Below are 27,425 nucleotides of genomic sequence, written 5' to 3'. Positions count from 1 at the left end.
TGAAGGTATAGAATAGCTACTGCCAGGAGTATGCTTCCCCCCACCCCCTCCACCCATCAATAGCTTGGGTATCATTGCTGCACACCTGAAACGAACAACACATGGTAAACCAACTATACTTAATAAATAAAGTGGAAACAAAATAGTTTGGGTATCAGCATTGAGGAAGTCATTGATTTGAATCACAATTTGCAGTTGCCAGCCTGGGGGCTAAATTTACCCCCAGACATGTTTTCTTTGATTTGCCTTTTTTTGGCCATCTTTAAATTGGCCATCAACATTTAGAAACTGGGACACTTCCCATTGAAAATCTGGCTTCTCTTGAGCACTTGGAAGGGATAGCAGCAAGAACTGTATGTTTCTGGGTGGAGCAAGTGGTAAAGACCCCTCAGAGAGCCCAGACCCTCTTGAGTTGTCTGCACCATCTCTTTACCCTATGAATGAAGAAGTCAACTTTGCCATCTCTGGGTTTAACTGATTTGGGGTTGAGGTTCAGAGACAAGGTATGGGTGGGTGGTAAAGGAGGGAGAATTTAAAAGTATCATGAAGATGGTGGCTCAGGTAAAACATCATGGGTGGGGGCTGTATCATTAAGTGGGTACTATCAGGATGTGGCCCAGGGTGAGAAAAGGGAAAGATTTAGGAGATGACTCAGGGAGGTTGAAGAGTCCGTGCAGTGGTAGCCTGGGCCTGAGAGACCTGGAAGGAGGGATGAATCCTTGTGCTCAGCGAGTAGAGTGTCTGACTTGAAATTTGAGCAAGCTGTGGCTGGTGGAGTAAGTGGCTGAAGTGGAAGGGGCAGCGAGGTTCCCTGGATTCCAAAAGATCAAGTGAGGTCAGGATGTTGAAAATGCTTCCTCCACGTAGACACGGAAGCCTTGCAGATTATAAAGATATAAAATGTCTAACAGGTGTTCAGTGCTTCTGTGTTCCAGGGACTATTCTGGGTACTTTTTAGTGTATCAGTTTATATAATCTACATAGCAGTCCTATGAGATGTGGATACTTAAATCATCCCATCCTACACGTGGTACAAATGAGGTTTAGAGAGACCAGGTGACACCCAAGGTCATAAAGCGCCTAACTCGAACCTAAGACTGCTGGGTGTCAGAGTATGTTCTCTGAAGCTCCATCCCTGTAGGAAATGGGCAGGAGACAACGCGACAGAGAGGGAGGGCTTGCGTGAGAGAGGAAAGCAGTGGCACGGGGCTAGCCTGTGGTCAGCTTGGAGAACATCAGCCTTCCTTCCAGCCCAGGTGAAGCGTCTGTGAGAGATTCATGGTTTCAGTGTAAGGAAATCGCATTTTCTGGAGAGCCAGGTAAGGGTTAGAACAGATCTGAGCAGCAACCCCTGGGATGATGAGCAGGCAGACGCTGGGCGCTGAGCGAGGAAAGGGTGGGCGTGGCAGGATGGGTCCCTGGGAAGCAGAGTGGTTCTCTGTGGGATGTGCATTCCTTTCAGGACAGGAGACCAGAGGGCCCTGCACTTTGCCCTGATGACCAGGATGAGAGGCCTGGGAGCTCACAGGGATCCAATAGATGCATGCTCACAGTCAGCTGTTTCAGCGCCCACTCGGGCCACAGGTGGCCTGCATGAGCATTAGGAGGATTTGTCCAGATTTTAAAATAGGTTCAGTCCTGATGTCGTTGGTGTTTGTTTTTCACGTACTCCCGGGAAGAGACAAAATAGCCTATGTCCCATTGTGTGCTGGCTTGTGATGGTATAAACCCGACACCTCCCTAAACTGTACTTCCTACACGGAGGGCCTGGACCCCTGTTACCCAGCCCCACCCAGCTGAGTACCTGCTGCACACACACACTCAGCAGAGGGTTATGGGATCACTGCCTGGGGACCACAGGCCAACGCCATGGTTCCAAAGCATCCTGAAATGTGTTGCTGGTATTGCTCTGTTAAAACATACTCTCCCCACCAGACCCTCTCCTCCTCCTTCCTGTGCCCAGTGCTGCTGCCCCCCACCCCACCGCCCCCACCGCTGTCCTGCCTTTCCTGCCCCAGTCTCCATGGGACACTCGCTCCTGTTCTCTACACCATCCTGCCCACCATGGAACAGGTGCCAGTGTCTTCCCCCCAGACCTGGGGAAGTGAAGGCACAGAGCCTTCCTGTCCTGGGATGGGGTTGGTATCAGGTTAGGGCTAAATGAGTGTGGTTCAATGAGAGCCTGTCGGATCCAGTTCTCCATTGACAGGGGCAGGGCCCTGGGGTACCTTTCACCTATGTTTCTGTGCCCTGGTTTCCCTGCTTCCAGGAGGGAGTCTTGGGGACATCACCAGCTCACTGCTCTAAGCAGCCGAGTGGGGGAGATACCCTGCATCAAGTGCCCTGGCCTCCTGACCTCACCTGCTCACTGTAGGGCATCCTTTGGAAGGTCATCTGTAGATCTTGTGGGAGCCCAGAGCTCCTCTGGTCCTGTGATTTACACCACCTTTCTCTCAGACTGTGCACCTAAAGATACGTTTCCTGAGCCACAGGCCAGCCTTGAGGCTCCAGCCGTAATCATCTGGCCCTTGAGAAAGCTGGGCGGAGGGGAGCAGTAAGGACTGCGTCATTAAGGGCTTACAGTGGCCTTTATGAGTTTTACTGATACCGAGTAGTCGAAAGGGCAGAGGAACCTTCTCCCTCCCCACCCTCTGTTGATTCTGTCCCTGTACTGAAGCGTATCCTTTAGCGGCTCCCCTCAAAAGGCAAAGCATGACCGCCACCAAAAACAAAGTGATTTTACTGTTGCCTCTGAAAAGAAAGTGGAAAAGTGCAAGTTTCTGGCTTTCTGGGTGAAAAGAGGTGTTGAGAGGCTTCTGGAAGGGTGCCTGTGATCCTCAGAGCTTGGCCGGGTGCTTGCTGCTGCAGCTAAGGTGTGTTTGACCACTGGGTGGTGGAAATGCAAGAGGTTATTGAATAGCGAGCTTGAGAAAGGGTGAAGGATGGAAGGTTTGTATCTTGGTGAGTAGAAAATCTTAGGGCAAGGTGGGAAAAACATGGTCATCCTGAGAAGCTTCCATAGGCAGGAGAGCAGTTTTCCATCAGGATAGTTGGACCCTCAGGTGGGAAGCCTATTTCTTTTTGGATGTTTTATTTGCAGTCTTTTTTATTTTTCCTCGAATGTATACATTCCTAGAAAGAGATCAGAAATTTAATCAGTAGAAAGATAGTACATCAGATTTAATTAAAATTGAAACTACTTTTTATAGAATAGGAATATGTTTTATGTGTCATTATAACTTCCACTGCTGACAGTTATTTCATTATTACACTGTGGAACCCTAGTAGTACACGTGCTTTGCCCTTTTAATTAGTTCCACATTTATTCCGGCTTCCCGTCTAGAGGGAGCACTCCCTCCCACCTCAGTCTAGTAGTTTTTGATTTACCGACAGTGATTCTCCCCTTTTGAAGGGCTCAGTGCTCAGGTTGGATGTGGAATAAATCCAGGGAGACATGTTTGCAGGGGCCTCACTGCATTGTTTTCCCTCCAAGTTAGGGCTGGGGATAAAGATCTGCCCGGGGAAGGTGAGGAGCCTGATATTTTGCTGCTTTGGTGCATCGTGGCGGGTGTGGCAAAGAGGGCTCCTCTCCCCGAGTGTATCTTCTGACACCCTATAATTTAGCATCCTTTATAGTTTCTCTGGTCGTTCTGGTGAAACAAGCCATTGATTCTTCAACTTAGTTATGAAGATCTGCCTGGTGATATGGAGGTGCTAGTGTTGGGTATATTATTTCTTCTACATTCACCTACAAAAGAAAAGGAGAGAGACAAGACTCGCCTTGAGTTGGCCCTGAAGGTTGAGGTGCTTGGTGAGGAGGAGGCGAGTGTGGGAGGGCGGGGATGTGATGTGCTGTGAGGACAGGGTGCAGACGAAGAGCATCCTGAGGAAGGGCTGAGCTGGGATCAGACAGTTGCAGTGATGGGAATGGGGATGACAGTAATGGAATCATGGGGTTTTATAGATAGAAGAAAGCTCGTTAAGGCCCAACCATCTCATTTTATGGACCGGAAAACTGAGCATCCCAGCGTTTGTGGCTTGTTAGCAGTCATCCACGTTCTGGTGGGTGATGGTCTTGGATAGTAAGTAAAGTTATTATTTCTTCACTCCACCTGTCTCTCACTCATTGGCAGCTGTATTCAGACACGTGCTACTAATCAAAGTGTGTCACTAATTAAAATGACGAAACTAGTTGTACGTAGTTCTTTTCCAGTGGGAAGTGCAAATTAAACTATCATGACTGGGACTACACACTTGTAGGAGCCAGTTGTTCAGAAAGTGGGTCCCAGATTCCCTTCAGTGGAGTCTCTTGGAGAATTTGCTATTGTTATTATACAGGCAGATTCTGGGGCTGCGCCCCAGACTCCCAGAGAAACAGTCCTTGACTATGACACCCTGGAATCTGCCCTCTCAATAGATTCCATAGTCTATCTCTATAGGCTAATTTTGAAAAGCACCCACACTGATTAGCTCCAAGTCTAGAATTTGTTTAAAAAAAAAAAAAAAAAAAAAACGAGACCAAAAAACCTATGAAAACAATGCATGGTCTGACCTCTAATTAGCCATGAAAAAAAAAAAGTTTGTTCCAGATTGTTGTCTGGATGTCTGTGTATCATTCATTGTTTCACTCACAGGACAAATAAGACATGCCCTCCCCCCACCCCGCCCATGGGAGAATTCACAGGAAAAACACTAGGATTTTTTGCTTTCCTAGGGTGAGCAGGTCTGCTCCAAGAGTTTGATATTCCCGTGTACTATCCGAAAGTCAGGGGAGACAAAATGAATCCTGGTGGCTTTTTTGGTCAGAGGAGGCCTTGTAGGATGGATGGCCTTAAAGGGAGGCAGGGATTTGAGGTGGCTTGGACAGCCGAGCTGTGGCACTGATAGGGCTGGGGTAGGGAAGGGGGGTCAGGAATGGCAGATTGCCATTGTTATTCAGGTATGCAGAGCCTGTGGAGGACACAGTAGAACATGGAAGCTGAAAGATAAGAGGAGGCTAGACTTGGGAGCACCTTGTAAGCTGTGCTAGGACTCTGGCTGGCCTGGGACTGCCTGCATAGACCAGGAAGCAAAGGACAGGAAGGGAAAGCATGAGCACGCAACTGCCTTTCAGACCACAGAAGTAGCCAGCGTGCGCCTCCTAAGGAGGGGAGTGCCCTCTAGGGGCTTAGTTGATTTTTCTGACTGCTGTTCATCTTTGTACTCTGGTGCACGCATGCCCCCTAAGCTGAATCTGTTACCTACTGGAGAGAGAAGAAAGATGGCTTAACCAGCCTACCTGGCTGCAGCTGTGATTACATTATGCAAAAATTTATTAATGTGGTACCTTGATTGATCATTATCTTAATACTGAGGATAACATCAAAGGCCGGATTTTTTTTTTCCCCAGGCAAATTGCAAATACAAGTTGCTTCTTGTTTGAGGTTAAAAAGCCTTTGGCCCATGATACTCTTTATGTGAACTGACCAAAATAGGTAGACCCGTAGAGATAGAACATAGATTGCTGGCTGCCAGAGGCTGAGGGAGGAAAAATGGGGAATACAGGCTTTCTTCTTGAGTGATGAAAATGTTCTAAAATTAGGTAATGGTGATGATGGCACAACCCTGTGATGATACAAGCCATTGAATTGTATGCTTTAAAAGGGTCAATTTCACAGTATAGGCATTGTATCTCGATAAAGCTGTTAATTTGTTTGTTTCCTTTAAAAAGCCCTTTGCACTTGGCTGCAGGTATCCTGAGAGAAGTATGGTATTCGGGGTTTCAAAGAAGAGCTCTAAGTGGAGGTTGGCCTGGAAAGACCGATGGTTATCTAGACAGACAGCTGGGGAGGAAGAGCAGATGAGGAATGTTCAGGAGGGAGCAGGGTGAGCAGCGCAGAGGGAGGGCTTGTCTGGAGAATAGAGGCGATTGTCTCATTAGGAGAATGAAGAGAAATCCCGTGAGCTTGAATTCAGATGAAGCCGTATGGACTTGGGAGTGTTGAGTGCTAGGCTGAGAAAGTGGTCCTTTAAATGAGGAATAATTGGAGGGTTTTGACTACACAGTGCAGGAACTGAGCCATAGGATGGGTGTGGGCTGGATTGGGAGAAGGAGAGACAGGTGAGGGGAGACCAGGTTAGAACTGGGAAATGGGAGAAGAGAGGGGAAAGTGTGCACCTTAGTTGACTCATAGGTGAGTCTCTTTCCTCAGCCCCTCATCCACATGCTTTCTCCATTCCATTGCTTGCTCTTCACCCAGGCATTCAGGGTAAAAGGTAAGAGGAAGATTGGAAGGAGGGACCAAAACAAGAACAAGAATGAAGAGAAAAGGTGGCGAGGACAAGATTCAGTGTTCATGCTTACTTCGTTCTGTAATTCAGCATTTCCTCTTCATGACTCAGTACAAGAGACTATTGTCCCTTCTAGGGGAAAATACCTTACTTGATTTCAACTCAGTTGATTAGTTATGCCTCACTCGTCCCATCCGTAAAAGGGAAGAATACTTGCCTCCAGTGCAGGCAAACCAAGAAACCTCGAATAATCTTATGAAAGAATTTTTTTTTTTTTTTGTCTTTTTGTCTTTTTTTAGGGCCGCAATTGCGGCATATGGCGGTACCCAGGCTAGGGGTCTAATCAGAGCTGTTGCTGCCAGCCTACGCCAGAGCCACAGCAACGCCAGATCCGAGCCACGTCTGTGACCTACACCACAGCTCATGGCAATGCCAGATCCTTAACCCTCTGAGCGGGGCCAGGGATCGAACCTGCAACCTCATGGTTCCTAGTTGGATTCGTTTCTGCTGCGCCACAATGGGAACTCTTGAAAGAATTTTTCAAAGCTGCATTGGACCCAACATACTTTATAGACATAATAATGTTCCTCAGCAAATAAGGGTCCTAAGGAGGCCCTCTTTTGTTCCCTGAGAGAGGTGTAGACCTTTCTGTCGAAAGGTAACTCTCCAGAGTTGTATTATGTTGAGCTCTATGAAATAGCTATTTGACTGTTCTTGATCTGCGAAAAAAATGGCAGTTTTGTAGTCTCCCTCTACTAGATACTTGCTGGGTAGCTATCGTATGTGAGCCCAGATGTTCACATTTTCTATTTCCTTAAGTTCCTTCTTTGTTGAGGTGTTCATGGTCTTTAACATCCTCTAGTCTCAGGTTCTGGGAAGTTGTGAGAAGTCAAAAGGCAGCAGTAAGAAGGAAGGGCTCGCCCAAGGGGTTGGTAGAGAAGGGTAAAGGGGCTGGGGCCCAACCCGGGGCGTCTGAATCTTCATATCTTTACTATGCAGTCTTTCTGGGTTTAGAAATAAAAATTCAACATAAAGGGTTTTCCTTTCCTAAGTGGGTCATTAGGTAGGTTTGTGCAATTTCAGATCTTCTGCAACATGCTGGAGACAACCTATACGGGGCTCTAGGGAAACAAGAGAGGTATTTAAATGTTGGGAAATAGATCAAACGTAAAAGAGGGGAAAAAGACTTAGGGCAAGCTTAGTTATGGTTTTCAGGTTGGCGTGATTTCTGACAGCCTAGCAGAAAGCCTGGCATGCAAGCGCACATACGTGTTCAGTAAAAGTCTCTGAAAGGTTGAAGGGCTTCAGATGAGGTAATTACGGGTTGATTATATGTTCCCTGGTGTTTAGAGGGAATTCCTAGAACACTTCAGTGGGAGAAAAGGTGAATCTCTAAAGATGTGAAAGAAAGATTAGCCAGCTCTTCTTGGAGGATGCCTTCATCGTAAATACATCCAGATACTGGAATCAGGACGGGGCCTCTCAATCTTCTACCCCCATTAATCTAGAAACCCTAAGGAGTTTACGTTGTACGGAGTATCAAGTGCAGTAACTGTAAGCGATGTATGGTCACTGCAGAGTCACTGGGATGTGATCCTCCGCCTTAAACCACAGCAGCCAGGCGCATGAAAATGAAAGACTGTGGAGTACCCTTACCAGGCACTAAAAGCTCAGTTCACGTTTTCACTCAGCCGTAGAAGGTGGTTGCCCTGTAGGAATACAAATGAGGAATCAAGAGCCCCTAGCTTTGCTCACATAAAACAACCAAACCTTCGCCATTGCAGCAAAACCTTAATTACCTAACACCCTCTTCTCCGACTAATCTACATATGTAACTGTTTCCCCTCATGGAAGAAGCCTGAGAGGTGTCAGCCACACCTTTCCAGTGGCTTTAATGGTCTTTGGTGCAAATTTTAACTTAATGTGTTTCCTTTTTAGTTCTACCATTAACTATAAATGTAATTAAACCTCTAGGCCCAATTATTGAAGCACTTGTGGACTGCAGGCATATTTTAATTTATGAAAGATCCGAAGAACAATGGGAGAATAAAACAAATGAGAGGCTCGGGGTTGGGCGGGAGGGAAGACCCTGATTTAATGGGTTACTAATTCTCCCCTGCTGGAAAGGTTACCCTCGCCTGGTCTTGACCCCTCAGGTACATAAATACCCACATAGTTCCGGCAAGGATGTCTCTTTTTAGGATCTCTTCCTTTCACTCCTGTCAACCTGGGAACTCCCTGAGTCATCCTCTCTGCCCTCTGACCCACACTTCCATCCCCAGGGGAGTCCCAGGACAGAATCTGGCTGCTCCTTCCTTGTATTACATTTACATCCTGACACCCTGCTCCCCTGTGCTGCTCGTTTCCTGCCTCCTATTTCATTGTAACACATCAGCGTCAGGCAGTTGACAACATCTTTTCCTCCTGTTATTTTCCCCTACCTCTTATTTTCCTGTGGTCAGGCAAGCTTTGCAGTGGAGTCGAAGTTAGAGCTAACTTGCACTCACACATGTAGAAAGAAATGCATATAAGCAGCTTAAAAGATCCCAAGCGTTAAGGCTTTCGGCTTCCAAATAGCTGTCACAAAGCCCACTTGCTAAAGCTTACGCCCTTTATGTTTAAGGAGCTCCTCAGTCTTCAGTCCATCCATTTCTTTTATCATACATAATTATAAGTTAATTAATGTAGCTCCAGAGGAGGATGCTACTAGACAATCACACTGATTTAAAAAAAAGATGAAAAACTAATAACCTGTTAGTTGAAAGAAGTCAGGAAAAGTGCTGAAAAATACCAAAAGATCAACGGCAACAAAGCAGCAACCTAGGATCCTTTCATGCAGGAGCAGCATTCTGTGTCAGCCTGTGCAAGCATCAGTGATGTCCAGAGAAACATGAGATAATGTACGCATGTAAAGATGGCCCCGAGTCATCAAGAAAATGTTTGTTATACTCAATACTGGTCTGGTTAAGTAAGAAATGAAGTAATGCATTTTAGGAATATTTCTGTCAAAATGGTTAACGTTAAAAGTCTGGGCGTACACTAAGGAGATGAGCCTTAGTTGTTTGGAATGCCAGTTATGTTAGAACCCGCTCCCCATCCCCCAGCAACACCAGATAAACAGGACAATCTCCAGATTGTCATGGAGAGAGGTTAGTAGTTTGCCACAGCCACTTTGTTTGTGGTCTCCCGACTTCTATGTTGTTGTTTATTCATGGGGTTTTCCTTCCCTTTTCTTTGGTTTCAGATGCGAGTGTCTCTCTGGCTTATGTGGTTTCCCCGTGTGTGAGGTGGGATCCACTCCCCGCATAGTCTCTCGTGGAGATGGGACACCTGGAAAGTGCTGTGATGTCTTTGAATGTGTTAATGGTACGTGGGGTTTCTCTTGTTCTCAGAGAGTGTACATTTGTGCAGGAGGAGGCGGAGGGAGGGTTCAATCTAGTCACTTCTGTCTTTAAAAAGGCAGAAAGTATACTCAGGGACTTGGTGAAACTCAGAATATTTGCCTAAGATCCCGCCATGCAGTAGAGAAAGTTAGGAAGGGGAATCATCATTCTATCCATTAGAAAGAGCATTTTGGAAATGTAATTGCAGACTGCATGTAGTCGTCATATTCTGCTGTGTTTCAGTAGGTGAGGAGTTTCAGGATTTCAAGAAAAGGATTGTAGAAGATGTAGCCCTAGTCCTCCTATGATCCAGGACCTCATCCCATTGCTGGCGGAGGTAATCAGTGTCACTCACGCCACCTCGGTTTGAAACAGAAAAGACACTGTTCCTTTAGTTAAGTGTTTTCCACCTTAGAACACTGCTTGTCAATGCTTGGTCAATAGTATTGGCCTGGCTGGAGCTAGAACCTTGTGGACCAGAAAAATGACTGATTCCTTCGGATAGAATCCATCTCTCTCCATTTCACCTTTCAGGAGAGAGTTTGGTTGTGCTGTTTATTAAATGTAAGTGCTAAAAAGGAGAAGAACCTAAAACATGTTCCTCCATCAGAATTTTCAGAAGAAAAGCAAAGAATAAACTAAGCACATGATATGTCAGTCATTTTAGAGAACTTTACTTAGTCAATACTTGGACACACAAGGAAAATTAATATGGATTTGGACAAAAACAACAAAATTACACCTATAAGAACGTTCGTCATAACTACTGCCTAGTAGAAGATTTTCTGTCCTCCTCCTAAGCTGCCCCTCCCCTACAAGAAAAGGTTATAGGAAACCCCAGTCCTGTGTCACTGAGTCCCACAGTTTTTAGTCCAGTGGCTCTATGTTTTGTTTTGTTCTGCTTTGAAGAAACACTTGCAGTATGACTTTGCGGTTAAGTGAGAACACAGACTAGAACAAAATGACTGCAATTTGACAATTGGTTCCTCCACTTGGTAGCTGTGTAACATTGGGCATCTCTTGTCTTCCTGGGCCTCCGTTGCCACATCTGTCAAATGGAGTAACAGTAAATGAAATGAGGTTTTGTATGTGAAGCATTTGAACTTGTGCCCCAAGAGCAAATCGTCTTTATAACTTTGTGTGCCTCCCTCCTGTTCACATCTAGAGACACTGTTCTGGACATTGCAGGGGGATAGAGAAGGCGAGGGGAGCTTTCTGACGTACAGACCTCTGCAAATACAGGCACGCAGGGCGGGGGGCAGGGAAGGTTCCATATGCATCACTCTTCTCAGTGCATCTCCCCACCCGTATTCCCATCCAGCCGGTAGAAATGTGTGTTAACACCTGCAAATGGCCAAGCAGATCTTTCCCCCCGACACTGCTGTGGTTTAATTGATTGTAGGTGATAGTCTGTAAATATTTAACTTGGACCATTTGAGACAGAAAGAGTTGCTCCTTATCCCTGCATCTCGAGGTGCTTCCTTCCCATATCCATCCATCGCATGTCTGTCCCTCATGCCGGAATCTGAACTGCCAGAGAACAGGGCATCCATTCTTGCGTCTGTGATATTAGCAGTTGTCTGCCTTCCAGAGGGGAGGTGGGTTCTGATGGGGCACGGAGTAGGGGAGCGGATGATCTGAGTCCTATCATCTTAAGTTCCGTCTAGAGTGGCGCCTAATTATCAGCCCATAGAGGGGTTACTGTGTAGGAATTCACCGTCTTTTACTGCCCCACCCTTTAATCCTAAATCTCTTGCTCCCTCTAGTCATACAAGTTGCCTTCCTCTGGGTGGAGGAAGAGGGGTGCCTTCTCGTTCATTGCTTCTTGCTTAGAGAAAGCCGGGAGTCATGACTTTCTCATCAGAACATGAACTTTACATCTCGCCCCAGGGCGATGCGCTGTGGACCGCTGGTAACTGCCCCCCACCTCAGTGGCCTTGAATGAATCTCCAGGGCCTGCCCCCATTGATAGAGCCCTGACTTTAGCAACAGCCCTGCCATCTGCTGTGAGAAGATGTTGAGACGACAAATAAGTCACAGGATTTCTGGTGTTTGCCTCTTTCTTGCTACCATAAATTTGTTGGGTGATCTTTGCTTTATTTCTTGTCCTGCTATAGAGTCTCAATTACTGAATTAGTCCTTCAGTTGTAGATGAGACTAGAAAGTATAAGACTATAAAGATTCAAAATCCCACAGAATAGTATTTATGGGCATTCTGTCTCAAAGCCTTCATTTTACATCCTTGGGCATATAAGTATACACACACACACACACACACACACACACACACTCTCTCTCTCTCTCTCTCATATTTTGTGTGTGTGTGTGTGTGTTTATTTGGCATCCAGTACTCTGGGAAAGTCTTACTGTTGTCGTAAGGTCACCATTAGAGGATATTACATGTCAAAGATTCATTGTCACAGAGGTCTGTTAAACACACACACAGCCTTGCTTATCGGCAAATAGTTTGAGACACTTTTACGTTGAGAACAAATATAATAACATAGTGGTAAAATATTAATGAGAAAAGAGAAATCGAACCATAGAGCTATATGTAAAAGTTGGAAATGAAAAGCAAGAAGAAAGTTCTCACAGGTGTGCAGGCCATGGCATTCATCTGTGTAATTGCTGGAGTTAAATGTCACATTAGGCCCCAGCGTCCTGGCCATCCAAGTGAAGAGGAAGATAGAATCAGACCCATGGTTCTTACTTTTAGAGATAAGAAGCCTGCGAGACAGGGCCACACTCTCCTCATCTGGAAACTTGAAAAGAGAGCCCTGGGTGACACAGTCAGTCATGTCCGCAGTTGCTTTAATCACTCAAATGCAGAGACAGGTTTCCTCTGGCTGCTCTTCGCCATAAAAAGCAAAACCATCATATTGACATGCACCTCGGTGAAAGCAGTTCTCAGAGGTGAGTTTGCCACCCAGCTGGAACCTTGATGCCTGGAAGATTGTATCTCTATTTGGAGAACCTTTCAACATGTAGGAACACGTAGGACTAGATCCAGGAGCCCCAGTGCAGGAGATAGAAGGTTGCATGTTAACTGATAACCCCACAGGCAGATACGGAGGTTGCCTGCCCAGGCTCAGTCCCTAAGGTGCCATCCGGATGATCCATAGGCTTATTTATTTATTTTTTTTTAAGAAAAGCCTTACAGTGAAAACACAAGATTAATAAATATTCAGAGATGTCAAGCACTCCTAAGTTTTGAAAACATTACCCTAGATGAATAGATGGAAAGAACATTCTATATAAATATTCTCTTCTCTGTTGGGTTTAGTTTTTTGTTTTTTTGTTTGTTTGTTTGTTTGTTTGTTTTTGGTGGCGGGGGGAGGATGGGAGAGCCGCACACTAAATTGTGATGGTCAGGACTGAATTCTCTGAGGGCCCAAAGGAGGACTTATGAGGTATTGGTTGAGTGAGAATCCTGTTCAAACACCAAAGAAACAGGTGGTATGCTTGAGCTCCTTTTATGTAAACTTAGGAGGAGTAATATCATCACCTAAAAGTATGCCTTCCACAGAAGAGGTTGAATAATCCCTGATTACCTTTGAGAAACAGATTTGTGTCTCTCTGGCCATTAAATAAAAGGTTTGTCATTGGTCAGCTGGAGCTGAGTGATGGCCTCTACTTTTAGATGGACGCGTGTTCTCCATATTGTCACAGTATACCCCATTGCCTTACAATGGCCCAGCTTGCTCATTCCAAGAGGCATTTGGGTTTGAACGTGGAAGTCATCCATGCATAGAAAACAGAGGCGATTATTTGGTTGCTTAGACATAATCACCTTGTCCAACATACATGCACAAAAATCCAAACCAGAACGTCTTGGTTTGCGTGTCATAGTTCCTAACTAACTCTTCCAGCCTCACATGTTAACAAGTAAAAATCAGTCAATCACAGGAGAGCCACACCCAAAGTCAGCCTTCTTCTCATGTAAAATTTTCGCCTAATAAAGTGAGACCTGCCGTTTGTTAATAAGAAAATTGGCGCACAAACATCTACTGAGAACCCATTATCTATATAGCAGTAATGATCAGTAGTGTTTCTAGGGATATAGTGTCCGCTTCTACAGTAATGGAGAGAACATGGCACTTGGAAGGAAATGCTCCACTCAGTATGCATTTATTGAGCATCTGTTGTGTTCCTGGGGCCTTATCAAGCTAATTTTGCCTGTGTGACACACAGGACTTCTTTTGCAGTCCTGTTGTGTAAGTATTGTTCCCTATCCCTTATCTTGAAATAGTATCTGCTTGGTCTGTTCCAGCACACACACCCCACTTTCCCAAATGGAAAAGGGGTTTTTCCCCTTGAGGTATCTGGAAGCTCATGTGCTATCTGGAATCAGATCAGTTTGTTGTTAATTTATGGAGAAATGTTCAGACATTCCTCATCTGTCATACGGTTGTCTCTCTCTCTGTTGTTTTTTTGTTTTGTTTTGTTTTTGTTTTTGTTTTGCTTTTTAGGGCTGCACCAGCAGCATGTGGAAGTTCCCAGGCTAGGGGTCTAATCAGAGCTGTAGTCACCAGTCTCCACCTCAGACACAACAACTTGGCATCCGAGCTGCGTCTGCAACCTACACCACAGCTCACTGCATCGCCAGATCCCCAACCCACGGAGCGAAGCCAGGAATCGAACCCATATCCTCATGGACATTAGTCAGATTCGTTTCCGCTGTGCCACAACTGAAACTCCCCACTTGTCTCTCTTTTGACTTATTACATTTGAGTCTGCCCACTTGTTTTCTATACAAGAAAGAAAGGTCCCCAGTGAAAGGGGACCAGAGGTATGATAGTAGCCATTTCCTACTGCGAGATTAAAGAGACAAAGCAACAGAAGTGTACCTATTTGGATTTTTTTCTCCATGTTCACATTTGATGTGAAGTTCTACATTTTAGCCCTTCCTTTTGCCAAAATAATACACCTATAACTATCTGCCAATCCATGTAATTTGGCAGGCAGTAGAGGTTATTAACAGTTTATACTATAAGGATCTTTTTCAAGAGTTCTGGAATATATTAAAAAGGGAAGGGAAGACTGTAGAACTTAGAAACATCAAGTTTAATTGGGCAGACACAAAAAACACACAGGGAAATCTACTAAATAGTCTGTAATAACTTATATGGGAAAAAAATAGAGTCTAATTGACATATATATATAAAGCTGATTTACTTTGCTGTATAACTGAAACTAATACAACATTGTAATAAGTCAGTTATCCTCCAGTAAATTTTTTTTTTAATTAAAAGAAACAGAAAATCCCTAAAAGGACACATTTATGCACTTTGATGGATGTGCACTTTGTGCATGGAGAAGTACAAATTACAGAGTAAGTTATTTTATTTGTAGCATTTTTTTTTCCCCACCCACTGAAAATGTCCTTTTTTAGAGGCGGTGGTAAACACCATCCTGTGCTGAGATTCATGTCTGTCCCCAGCAGATGGAGAAGTCATTGGTCACTGCTCGTCAGAGACCACTGCCAGCCTATTTTACCATTCACTTTTCTGAAGCACTTCTATAAATTTGTCTCAGCATCAATCAGGGGGTTTCATTATGTCATGTGATTTTTTTTTTTTTTTTTTTTTTTGATCTTAAAGAATTGGTTGTGTTTTCAAGGCTGTGTTCTCCAGGACTCTCCATCTCTGTGAGTTACACTCCCTCACTCTCTGTGCCTTCGTTGGTGAACTGTCAATCCCATCCCCTCCTGCTTACGCTTCTGCACACCCCACCATAAAGCAGTGTCATCTGGAGCCACTTTATTCATAACCCCCGTCTTCCCTCCCCACTTCTTCAGATCTCGCACCAAGATTTGTGGCTTTACCCAGATGGTATAGCTGTGGTGGATTAACACAAATAAGTCATTAATATTGATTGGTTTCCTAAAAATTTTTTGTCTTCAGTTTGAATGGAAGCTCAGTGTTTTGTTAGAGTGCAGCGTTTTGCCTCCTTCCACAGCACGCAAATGTGAGTGGTAAAAGCGCTCTGTTTCCCACCCTTGGACCTTGGGGTCCACCTGCCCAGCTCCTTCCAATCCCGGCTCAGTATGTTAGCTCAGTATGTTAGAATTCTGTGTAGAAGAATTCTCGGCTGTAAGAAAGATGACTCTCTTTAACATAGCATGAGTTTTTCGTTTATTGCTTGTATAAACATGGACACACAGCTCATCTCACTAGTTATGTGGCTTTAGGCAAGTTAGCTAATCTCTTTAAATTTTATTTTCCTCATTGAAGAAGCAGATATTAATACTTGCTCTGTCGTCTTGACAGGATCGTTAGAAAAATGAAAATGTCCTTGTCCTTCATGGAGAACAGACTTGTGGTTGCCAAGGGGAGGGGGAGGTAGTGGGATGGACTGGGAGTTTGAGGTTAATAGATGCAAACTATTGCATTTAGAATAGACAATAAGGCCCTACTCTATAGCACAGGGACCTGGATCCAATTTTCTGGGGTAGACCCTGATGGAAAATTATATTTTAAAAAGAATGTATATATGTGTATGACTGAGTCACTTTGCTGTACAGCAGTAATTGTCACAACATTACAAATCAGCTATATTTTAATTTTAAAATTTTTAAAAAATTAAAAGAAAGTCATTGTCCTTAAGTACAAAACAAATGTAAATATACGCAAATTAAAATGCAGTGAAAGCCTCTTAGGTATTTCAGACTTGGAAGGTGACACATGGAGAAACGATGTTGAAACAAAGTGGCCCATGAATGTGTATCATTATCCAAGTTTTTCCCCCTTACTAAACAGGGTGCCTTTAGCTCGGAGAAATTTTTTTTAGCTTGGGAGTGCTTTTATTTTACCAGCTTTACAGAGACACATACCATGCAGTTCACCAAGTAAAGTTGCACAGGCCAGTGGTTTTTAATGTATTCGCAGTTGTGTGATCATTAGCACAGTCAGTCTTAGAACCCTTTCATCAGTCCCCCCAAAATTCTTGATTGTGGCTTTGATTTGTATTTCATTAACAGTCATTCCATCCAACCCCCACCCCAGAACCAGGCAACCACTCATCCACTTTCTATGTCTATAAATGTCCCTGTTGTGGGCATTTCATATGCATAGAATCATATACAATATGTGGTATATTACTCTTTGCTGCTTTTGCATAGCACAATGTTATCAAGGTTCACTCATGTCCGAGCATGTAATAGTACTTCATTGCTTTTTATGGCCAAGAAATATTTCATTACATGGATATACCACATTTTTAAAATTCATACATCAGTTGATAGATATTTAGCTTGTTTCCATTTTTTGGCAATTGTTAAAAACGTTGCTGTAAACATTTGTGTACAAAGTTTTTATGTGGGTATATGTTTTCTTTTCTCTTGGGTATATATCTAAGAATAGAATTGCTAGATCCTTTGTTAACTATGCTTAATATTTTAGGAAACTGCTAAACTCATTTCCAAAGCAGCTATACTTGGGAATTTCCGTTCTGGCTCAGCGGAAATGAACAGAACCAGTATCCATGAGGATGTGGGTTCAATCCCTGGCCTTGCTCAGTGGGTTAAGGTTCCGGTGTTGGCATGAGCTGTGGTATAGGTCGCAGATGCGGCTCAGATCTGGCATTGCTGTGCCTGTGGCATAGGCCAGCAGCTGCAGTTCCAATTCTATCCCTAGCCTGGGAACTTCCATGTGCAGCAGGTGCAGCCCAGAAAAGAAAAAAAAAAAAAAGGCAGCTGCACTTTTACATTCTCACTGGCTATGTATGAGAGTTCCGATTTCTCCACATCCTCATCCACACTTGTTTTTATCTATATCTTTTTCATTTTGTTCATCCTAGGGTATGAAGTAGTGTCTCATTGTGGCTTTGATTTGTATTTCCTTAACAAACAATGATGTTGAGTTTTTTTTCATGTGCTTATTTGTCATTTGTATATCTTATTTGGAGAAATTTCTGTTCACATGTTTGCTCATCTTTCAGTTGGGTTTTTTTTTTTTTTATTGTAGTTCTTTATATATTCTGGGTACAAGCCTTTTATCCAGATACATGATTTGCAAATACTGTTTCCCTGTGGGTTATCTTGTTCTTTCTTCTTGGAGTTCTTTGAGGCACAAAAGTAGATGAAATCTAGTTTAACTATTTTTTTCTTTTGTTGCTTAGTGTCATATCTAAGAAACCATTGCCTAATCACTAAAGTCTCAAAGATTTATTCCTTTATCCTCCAAGAGCTCTTTAGTTGTAGGCATTTAGATCCCAGCTCTGTAATTTGCTTTGAGTTATTTTTTGTATCTGGTATGGTAGTGATCCATTCTTGTTCTTTTGCATTTGGATGTCCAGTTGCCCCAGCACTGTTTATTGAAAAGACCATTCTTTCCCTCAGTGAATTGTCCTGGCATCCTTTTTAAAAGTCCATAAATGTGAGAGTTTATTTCTGAATTCCCAGTCAGTTCCATTGAACTGTATATTTATCCTGATGCCAGTATTACATAGTCTTTATTACTGTAGCCTTGTAGTATGTCTTGTAATCAGAAAGTGTGAGTCCTCTAGCTTTGTTCTTTTCAAGATTATTTTGGCATTTCTGGGTTCCTTGCATTTCCACGAGTTTTGGGATTGGTTTGTCGGTTTTTACAAAAGACACAACTAGGACTGTGATAGCGATTCCAATGGATATATAGAACAATTTGGGGAATATTTTCCTCTCAACAGTATTACCTTTCAATCCATGAACACGGAATGTATTTTCATTTATTTAAGCATCGTTACTTTCTTTGAACAATGTTTTGTAGTTGTCAAAGGTCAAGTTTTTGGAGTTCCCTGGTGGCCTGGCCATTAAGGATTTGGCGTTGTCACTGCTGTGGCTCAGACTTGATCCCTGGCCCAGGAACTTTCACATGCCATGAGCACAGCCTAAAAGGGGGAGGGGGCAGGAATCAAAGTACAAGTGTTATGCTTTGTTTATTGAATTCATTACTGGATATTTTATTCTTTTTGATGTGAGTGAAATTGTTTTCTTAGCTTCGTTTTCAGATTGTTCATTGCTAGTGTATAGATATGTCATCTGTTTGAGTTGCATTTGTATCCTAGGATCTTGGCAAACTTTTTGTTTTTATTTTTTTAAGTAGATCCTTTAGAATATTTTTATTTTTTGTCTTTTTGCCATTTCTAGGGCCGCTCCCACGGCATATGGAGGTCCCCAGGCTAGGGGTTGAATCGGTGCTGTAGCCGCCAGCGTACGCCAGAGCCATAACAATGCGGGATCCAAGCCACTTCTGCGACCTACACCACAGCTCATGGCAACACTGGATCCTTAATCCACTGAGCAGGGCCAGGGATCGAACCCGCACCCTCCTGGTTCCTAGTCGGATTCATTAACCACTGAGCCACGACGGGAACTCCCTAGAATGTTTTTAAATTCAAGATCATGTTGTCTGCAACTGGAGAGAGTTTTACTGCTTTCTTTCTAATCGGGGTGCTTTTTTGTATCTTTTCTTGCCTAATTGCTCTGACTAGAACCTCCTAAACAAGGTTGAATCGAAGTAGTAAGAGTGGACATCATTGTTTCATTCCTGATCTTCCCTTTAGGGAAGAGCATTCAGCCTTTCACTATTATGATGTTTGCTGTGGGTTTTTCATGGAAGACATTCATCGAGTTGCTATTTAACAACTTCTGTTCCTAGATTATTGAGCATTTCTATCATGAAAAGTTGTTGGCTTCTATAATTTTTTCCTGTATCCAGATGATCCTGTGGTTTTTGTCCTTTATTCTATAGATATGCCACATTACATTAATTGATTTTTGCATATTAAACCACCCTTACATTCTTGGAATTAATCCTACTTTGTATATAATCTTTTTTATATGTTGCTGGGTTCCGTCTATTTTGTTTCGTTTTGTTTTTTTGAGGATTTTTATGCCTGTGTTTTTAAGAGATACTGATTTGTAGTTTTCATTTTCTTGCGCTATCTTTGGTGGGAGTTCTTTTAAGTCAACCAAAATTAGAGCTAAGGAGTAGATTTAGGAAGAATGTTTTAGAACAGAGAAAAAAATTTAAATCATTGGTATCATTATGAGAGTTAAAAGTGCAAGGCTTTGAGTCCTTAGCAGAACAGAGCCTTGACACATAGTGGAAAGAGTACAAGTTTTAGTTGAAGAGCTACTGGTTTTCCTTCTATCATTTGCTAAATGTGTGGCTTTGAGCAAATCACATGATGTTTCCTTACTTCTACCCTCAGGAGAAGTATATCTGCATGAGACCTTTGTTATTAGGATTATGTGAGGTTATGCATGTAGCAAGTGTTTTGTTAAAGGCTAAGCACTGGTAAAATTCTAGATTATTCAACAAGATGGAGAGAAAAAAGAACGTAGAAGAAAACACTGGAGGAACAGAAGAACATAACCTCCTAAAAGGCCTCAAAAAATTTTTCGAGGCAGAACAAAACGTAACGTGGAGGCAGGATCATTTACGCGAGGTAGAGGATGATTTAACAAAACAAAATCTCTTTCAGGCACATAGCAGAAATGTGAGTTTCATGGCACATGGTTGTTTTTACTAGGGGTAAAGGGAAGCTGGTATAGATTTTACAGGGGGGAATTTCAATTCCTTGGTATAATGAGGATAGTAATATGTTTGGTTTATTTTATTTTACTTTACTTTGCATTGCTTTATTGCTTCTGTTGTAAAAAATTATATGGCGTTTAGTAAATTTCCATCAAATTTGAACCTTCTGCTACCAGACAGAATTTTCTAGAGGCTGTTTGACAAACATAAAAGGACACCACTCAAAAATGACTTTGAATATGCCTTGTTTGTTCTGACTCCTTTAGAAACAAAGCCAGCCTGTGTGTTCAACAATGTGGAATACAGTGATGGAGATATGTTTCGAATGGACAACTGTCGGTTCTGTCGATGCCAAGGCGGTGTTTCCATCTGCTTCACTGCCCAGTGTGGTGAGCTGAACTGCGAGAGGTACTATGTGCCTGAAGGGGAGTGCTGCCCCGTGTGTGAAGGTAAGGAAAGGCGCTGGTTAAAGAGTAACAAGGATAGGTGTTCCTATTATGGCTTAGTGGGTTAAGAACCCAACATAGTGTCTGTGAGGATGCAGGTTCGATCCCTGGCCTGCCTCAGTGGGTTAAGGATCCAGTGTTGCCGCAGACTCTGATCCTGCATTGCCATGACTGTGGCTGTGGTGCAGGCCTGCAGCTGCAGCTACAAGTCAACCCCTAGCCCCAGAACGTCCATATGCCACAGGTGTGGCCATAACAAGGAAAAAAAAAGATTAACAAGAATAGACATGGTTTAAAGTTTTACTATCAAAATTAACCTAATTCAGTCTCACTCCAAAATAGAGGAAGATTGAAGAAGTCCCCTTTCTTCTGTCATTGTGGTCTCCTTTTAGGACTTTGATAACACCAGGTTGAAATACTTCCCCCAGGGTAGTTAGACAGTGGTCACCTATTCCCACAGGTCAACATGAAATTTCCTGGAAGTGCTTTCTGTTCTTCCTCTGCAGTCCCAGCAGTTCCTCAGCAAATCCTGGGAACGTTCTTTTCACCCTGATATTAGAATTCCCACCCACCCTGCCCTCCTCAGGTTGCTCAGCAAGGACAGGGCAGCCCTGGTCTCTGACAGCCTCAGCCAGTCTGCTCAGAGGGGAACTGAGCCTGCACCTTCCAATACTCATGCCCATCTGGGTGAGAGCAGGGCTCCCTGTCCTTTAAAATATGTGGTGGTCAGAGTGGGGTCATGGTATGGTGTGCTGGAGACACCAGACAGGTATCAGGGACGGCCTTGGGCAGAAGGCTCTCCAGGGCCAGCTTTCTTTTTCTCCCCCTTTCCCTTCTAAGAAATAATAACTCCATATTCCTCCAGTGGGCTTGATTCTCCTGTCTCTGATATTCAGAAATACTAAATACTTCAGAATGATAACAATATCTCATACTACAACCCACACATTTTAAGAATTAGGATAGTCAGAAAAGTAGTCACTTGTCTGTGTTTCCAGAAAAGCCAAGGAACAGTGAGTGCTTGGTCTAACTTTCTGCGCTCTTTCCCCAGGAAGAAGGTCGTGTGAGCATTCTTGTTCACAGGCCTTCAGCCTGGAGTCAGACATACCTGTCTCGTGTCTGCTGTCCACCCTGTCCTTACCTCCATGTGTGAGATGGGCAGGTGGAGTTCCTTACTGTATCCATTTCTTTTTCTATTTTCTAAAATCTGTTTCTTTTCAATATTTGAGCTTTATTTACCACATAATCCTGGAGATCTGAAATGGTTTAAGACAAATTACATTTGTAACATTGAACAAGCCCTCTCCCGTTAGAAATTCTTTTTGCAGAGTTCTCATTGTCACTCAGCGGGGTAAGGACTTGATGTTATCTCTGTGAGGATGCAGGTTGAATCCCTAGCCTCGCTCAGGGTTAAGGATCCGACTTTGCCACAAGCTGCAGCATAGGTCACAGATGCAACTCAGATCAGGTGTTGCCACTGCTGTGACGTAGGCCTCAGCTGCAGCTCCAATTCAGCCCCTTAGCCTGAATCCATATGCCACAGATGCAGCCATGAAAAGAAAAAAAAAATGCTTTTGCTAATGTGGGGGAAAAGTGGCTCACTTTTTAGATGTTGTCAGGAATTTAAGAAAATCGTCCAACTTTTAACCTTTCCAGTTGATTGGTTCCCGAGCTATGCACCGCCCCCCCAGCCCCCTGGTGGGTAATAGTCTCTGAAACTGTGTAGCAGGTGGTGGTGTAAAAACATAGATGTGAACCTCTGTGTAATAATCATAATGAGTTGTCTGGGCACAGATCCGGTTATGTCTCCCTTCTTGGAATTCAGATCCAGGCTCAATGTAAAAATGAAGTATGCAGTGTAGTATTTTTTTAAGAAGTTTTATAAAGTCTTATCTAATGCAAGTCTTCTTGGCTGCTTCCATCTCTGGCAGACTGCTTTCTGAAGCTGTGACTGCATGGCTTTCAGTTTTGGCCTTCTAACTCTCTTGTAACGTCCGACTACCTCTTTGGAACAAAGAGGACCAGACTCAAAACTGCCTGGACTTTGCTCCCAGCCCAGCAGCCCTTGCTTCTGGAGCCAGGTTTTATGTTTCTGAAAAAGAACATGCAGTGATTTATCTAGTTGCTTTCATTTATAAGGATGTTTGGGGATTTTTGTATTTATGGGCTTTCAGTAACCTCAGAAAACTTTTTTACAATAGCTTTGGCCACCTACATCCCACTCCACCTCAGTTGCTGCTTGACCGCTCAGCTTGGGGAGGAAAATAGCGAAGCTTCACAGCTTTCCCTCGAGGGTGCAGATGTGGCAGCCTTGTCATGAATAAGACCACCGTGGGGGCCTGCACATGCCTCACTGTTAACTCTTAGACCTCCAGGCACCCTGAGATAAACTTCAGTTAGTCCTGGAAGGAACAGGCTTACTCTGTGTTCGATGGGGGCATTATTCTTTCCATTCTGCAGAGGGTGAAATTGAGGTGTAACAAACATTTAAATTGACAACTCAGAAGGTGTTGTCAGAGCCTAAAATGGATCCGCTTTTTCTTATTGCCAACCCACAAATCCAGCCATGGTGTTTTTGCAACTTTATGGAATGCTAACACCTACACACCAGTTTTTATGCCGCAGATCCGCTGCCCTGTCTGCTGTGTCAGGATGGGTGGACATAAATTCAGTACGACAGCTGCTTTTGCATGTCCCCCTGGAGACACCTCATGCTGCCCTGAGCTTCTGCTGAGCACAGCTGGAAAAGAACTGCTGATGACGGGAACCTGGGAGAAAAATGTCTCTAGGCACAGGCAGAGATAAGATTTAGAATGCCCTCAGTCTTACTCTGAACTCACATTTTAATTTAGATCCCGTGTATCCTTTTAATAATCCCGCTGGCTGCTATGCCAATGGTCAGATCCGCGCCCACGGGGACCGGTGGCGGGAGGACGACTGCACGTTCTGCCAGTGCATCAACGGAGAGCCCCACTGCGTTGCCACGGCCTGTGGACAGAGCTGCATGAACCCTGTCAAGGTGCCTGGGGAGTGTTGCCCTGTGTGCGAAGGTAAACTGAGCAGATTCTAATGAGCCCCTGGCGAATATCTTGTGTTGGATGAGCTTCTACCAGTATGTGCTTGCGTGTTATTTCCTCAGGCACAGTGTCTGCTTCATGCCGTTACCAGTTGCAGATGAATGTGTTGTGCAGCCCAAACTAATCATTTGTGGGAAATGTTGCACATTTACAGTGAGAGGAGTGTGGTCTTTATTTTACCACTGCAGATATGCTTATCTGAATACTTTCAGAGCCAAAGAATATGTACATTTTTAACTCAGTTCCCTGCAAGCCTAATTAACAGCCAAAGGTCAACACAGTGAATAAAATTGAAATTAAGACCCATGACTCAAAGCTTAGCTTGTTCAACTTGAATGCTTCCATGAGCCTGAGTGTCCTGGCAGACAGAAGGAAAACCTGGAACCATCTAAGGCAATTTTCCCTGCCTCAACTCCTCACTGTGAGCATCCATTCTGCTTCTCATGTTACTGTGGCTGTGGCGTTGCAGTTCCTCTCAGGCTTTTACTTGGGTTTTGGTTGCCCGCCTTCACGACCCCTCCTCCTGTTTCATGGAGAGGAGCCTGAGATGACCTGGACTGGTCTTTCTGTCGCAACCCCTATGCCAGGTCATTTCCCCCATCCTGGGAAGATTCTTGCACATTTACTCAAGTCAGTGTTCATCCTTGGTCATGACTGTCAGTATAATCAAGAGATGGAATTTTTGTACTGATAGGTCCAATAGAAAGTATCCATCCTTAAGCAGCACCTTTGTGTAGTAAAATGCACTGATGTGGGTCGCAGATCAATCCACGTGGAAGGTGGATCCTTCTAGAGTTTTTTAAAAACAGCTGTTAAGTAACTGATGGGTCTTTTCAAAAACTCCGAGAAGTAGACTGGGTCTTCTGTCAGGTAGCCTTTTGCTTCTACCTAAATTTTAATCAACTCAGACTTCAGAGTTTGCCTGACCAGCTTCATTAACCTCTGAGGGGTTAGAATTTTTAAAGACCTTAAAAATCATAAAAATTTAAGCTAGAGGATTCTGGTTCTATTGACCTCACCAATTCCCTCACCATTACTGTACTCAGAATGCAGCGGCCACGCTCCAAAACTTTATAGCTTCCAGATGACCGATTTTGTGGAAATCAGCCACCTCTCTTGCAAGATACTCCTCCCATCCCCAAAAGGCAGCGTTGCTGGAGAAGGAGTCTGTGATAAGGTGTAGGATAGTGTGCGGTCGGCTTTCCAAGGAAGGACACCTTGCTGAAGCAGATAAAGATGTTGTCACTTCGAAATATTTAAGTATATGTATGTGCATGATGATGTAAGAAAAATTAAAAGCATAAATATGTAATCCAGTAAATGCTAATCCTTTACCTCCACGAGTCTTGAATCACAGTTTGAAAATAAGACTTAAAAAAAAAAAATTGTCGGAGTTCCCTTCTTGGCTCAGCAGAAATCAGTCTGACTAGCATCCTTGAGAACACTGGTTTGATCCCTGGCCTTGCTCAGTGGGTTAACCATCTGGCGTTGCTGTGAGCTGTGATGTAGGTCACAGGTGAGGCTAGGATGTGGCCTTGCTGTGGCTGTGGTATAGGTCGGCAGCTGTAGCTTTGATTTGACCCCTAGCCTGTGAATCTCCATATGCCATGGATGAGGCCATGAAAAGTCAAAAACAAATTGTTAAAAAATTGGGCCCATTTTCTAAAAGTCAAGAAGAGAAGGAAAATTCTTTTGCACTCATCTTTTGTCATCATTAGCATATCCATTATGGTGCGTAGAAGAGAAATATATGTGAAAAACGGATGTATTCTTATATCATACAGATATATAGATGTTAATTTGATCATGTGGAGTTTGATCTCTGGGTAAAGTTGTAACCTCATCTTCCACTGTTTGAGAAAAGAGTGACAGTTTGAATCAGCCATTAATTCCAAAAAATTGTATCAAGAATCTTCCGTAATCCAGATACCACATTGAACACAAAGATAAATAAGGGACAAGTCCTTGTTAAATCAAAGAAAGTATTTCGACTCTTCTGAATTAAACCAGGAGAAAAGGAATGTCTGTATTGAGGTGCCGTGGGAAAAATGCTTAATATTTGTACCTGATTTCCTTGAATTCCCGTGTTGACACTGTGCTAAAGGCCTTATTATCCCATTTTAGAGATGAAGAAATTAGAGTTTAGAGAGATTTAGATAACTTCCTCCCAGGTTGGTTGCTGCCATGTGGCTGAGCTGGGATCCACTGCAGTCGGTCAGATTCAGCCGCATTTCTGTCTGCTTTCCCTGCTCCCAGATGCCGTCCCAGTTTTCTAGCTCCTTCCCACTCTGTCTTCATCTCTGGCTTTTGGCCCTGTGTTGGGAGACACAGGAGTCAGTGACCAGGGAGGAAATCACTTGCAGTCTGACAGTAACTCCAGGTGTCTTAATGTGCTCGCCCATCTGCCCTCTCCCTTGAATTCGAAGACCTCAGGGGAAGGATGTCCTTGAGATGCACCCCCAGGTTGTTTCTCAAGCCTCCTGTCCAGGTCCACTTCACCAGACTTGGCATCTTTATTCCACTGGCCTCAGTGCCTTCCTGTCTCTTCTGTGCTCTCACTGTTACTTCCCTTCCTCTGGCCCTTTCAGAAGATTCTACTATCTAGTTCTCAGAGAACTAATTTATCTTCTGTTTCTGTTTTTGTTTTTCATTCAGTTAAATAGTGAGTTTCATATAAGATTGTGTTTGCTCTCCAGTAACACTCTCATTTTAAGATGTGTTTAGAAGACTGAAGGATTCTTTTGGTATGGGATCAAAAAAACAGTGCCCAGCTTAGGATAATGATCGTAAAAGTTTATTATTATTTACTGCTAATAATAAACTTACAAGATAATGCATGGCAAATAAATCTTATTACTTGGTTTCAGGATCCAAGAAAGACTCTGGAGCTATTTGAAAGTATTTTTCTCAGCAGTTATTCAATAACATATTTAAATAGAATGTCAAGTGATTCTGGAAGAGCCAAAGGATCAGATGAAATAAGAAAAAAGAAGGTGGTGTTGTGTAATAAACAAAAAAATCACCCAGAATTATTTGGAGAAAAACAGAAACACTGGTATTAATGCAGTTTATAAACAATAAATTCCTCTGGGCACGATTGCATAACAAATTGTTGGCCCTCGCCCTTATTAGCTGCAGTGCCAAGGTGCATAGTCAGAGCCTGAAATTTGATGAAAGGACCCCCCACAAGGATTGTGGTTTTAGATTCTTCCTGAATAAATTACTACATCACCAAATATGGTGTGTCGGGACCTGCAGGGAGGAAGAACCTTGTTGTGACTGCTGCTGTTATTAGAGATACATACCTTCCAAATGACAGCATCATGTGCTTGGTTGCTCCTAGAGGAATGGGGATGTGACCTGGGCCCTTAAAGACTGCGCTGTTACTTGACAGCTAACTTGATTCACAAGTACATAAGTGCTTTTTAAATTGGCACTTAAGTACTCTCCTGATTAAGTCCTAGCAAGGTATTGTCAACACCCAATTCAGGGATAAAGATAAGCCATCCCGGTCTGTAGGTTTGCAACTTTCTGTCTTCTTATGTTTTGTTCTGTTGGCTTATCTCTTTGTCTCCTCTTGTTCATCGGTAGCCTTATTTCTATTTTTCTGGCCCTTGTTAAAAAGCTGGAATGGAAATATATGGAATAGCTTATGTAGTTTACAGTTTGTGTCCATATGGAAGATATGTACTTATCTTTTTAAAAACTAAAAACAAAAAAGGGCAGCAGAGT

The 27,425-nt window shown here is 43.4% G+C and overlaps 1 protein-coding gene across 6 annotated transcripts in view; it reads left to right on the top strand.

Moving 5' to 3' along the window:
* The window catches only part of CRIM1 (cysteine rich transmembrane BMP regulator 1), a 204,024-nt gene that overhangs the window by 102,155 nt on the left and 74,444 nt on the right, over positions 1-27,425 (top strand). For 4 of the 6 annotated variants that reach the window (XM_085019582.1, XM_021087637.2, XM_021087640.2 and 1 more), the window contains 3 exons: positions 9,515-9,636; positions 20,437-20,619; positions 23,469-23,666. In XM_085019582.1, the coding sequence (XP_084875708.1) occupies positions 9,515-9,636; positions 20,437-20,619; positions 23,469-23,666 (503 nt within the window). The remainder of the gene's footprint in view (positions 1-9,514; positions 9,637-20,436; positions 20,620-23,468; positions 23,667-27,425) is intronic. The other 2 variants (XM_085019584.1, XM_085019585.1) reach the window with 2 other exon arrangements.

Source organism: Sus scrofa, chromosome 3, assembly GCF_054392235.1.
Source record: "Sus scrofa isolate SSC_HxYL_T2T_F1_AM1 chromosome 3, Sscrofa_HxYL_maternal_Yorkshire_Landrace_v2.0, whole genome shotgun sequence".
NCBI classification, from domain to species: domain Eukaryota; kingdom Metazoa; phylum Chordata; class Mammalia; order Artiodactyla; family Suidae; genus Sus; species Sus scrofa.
Note: the sequence above shows the minus strand (reverse complement) of the source record. Positions and strands in the feature narration are given on the sequence as shown.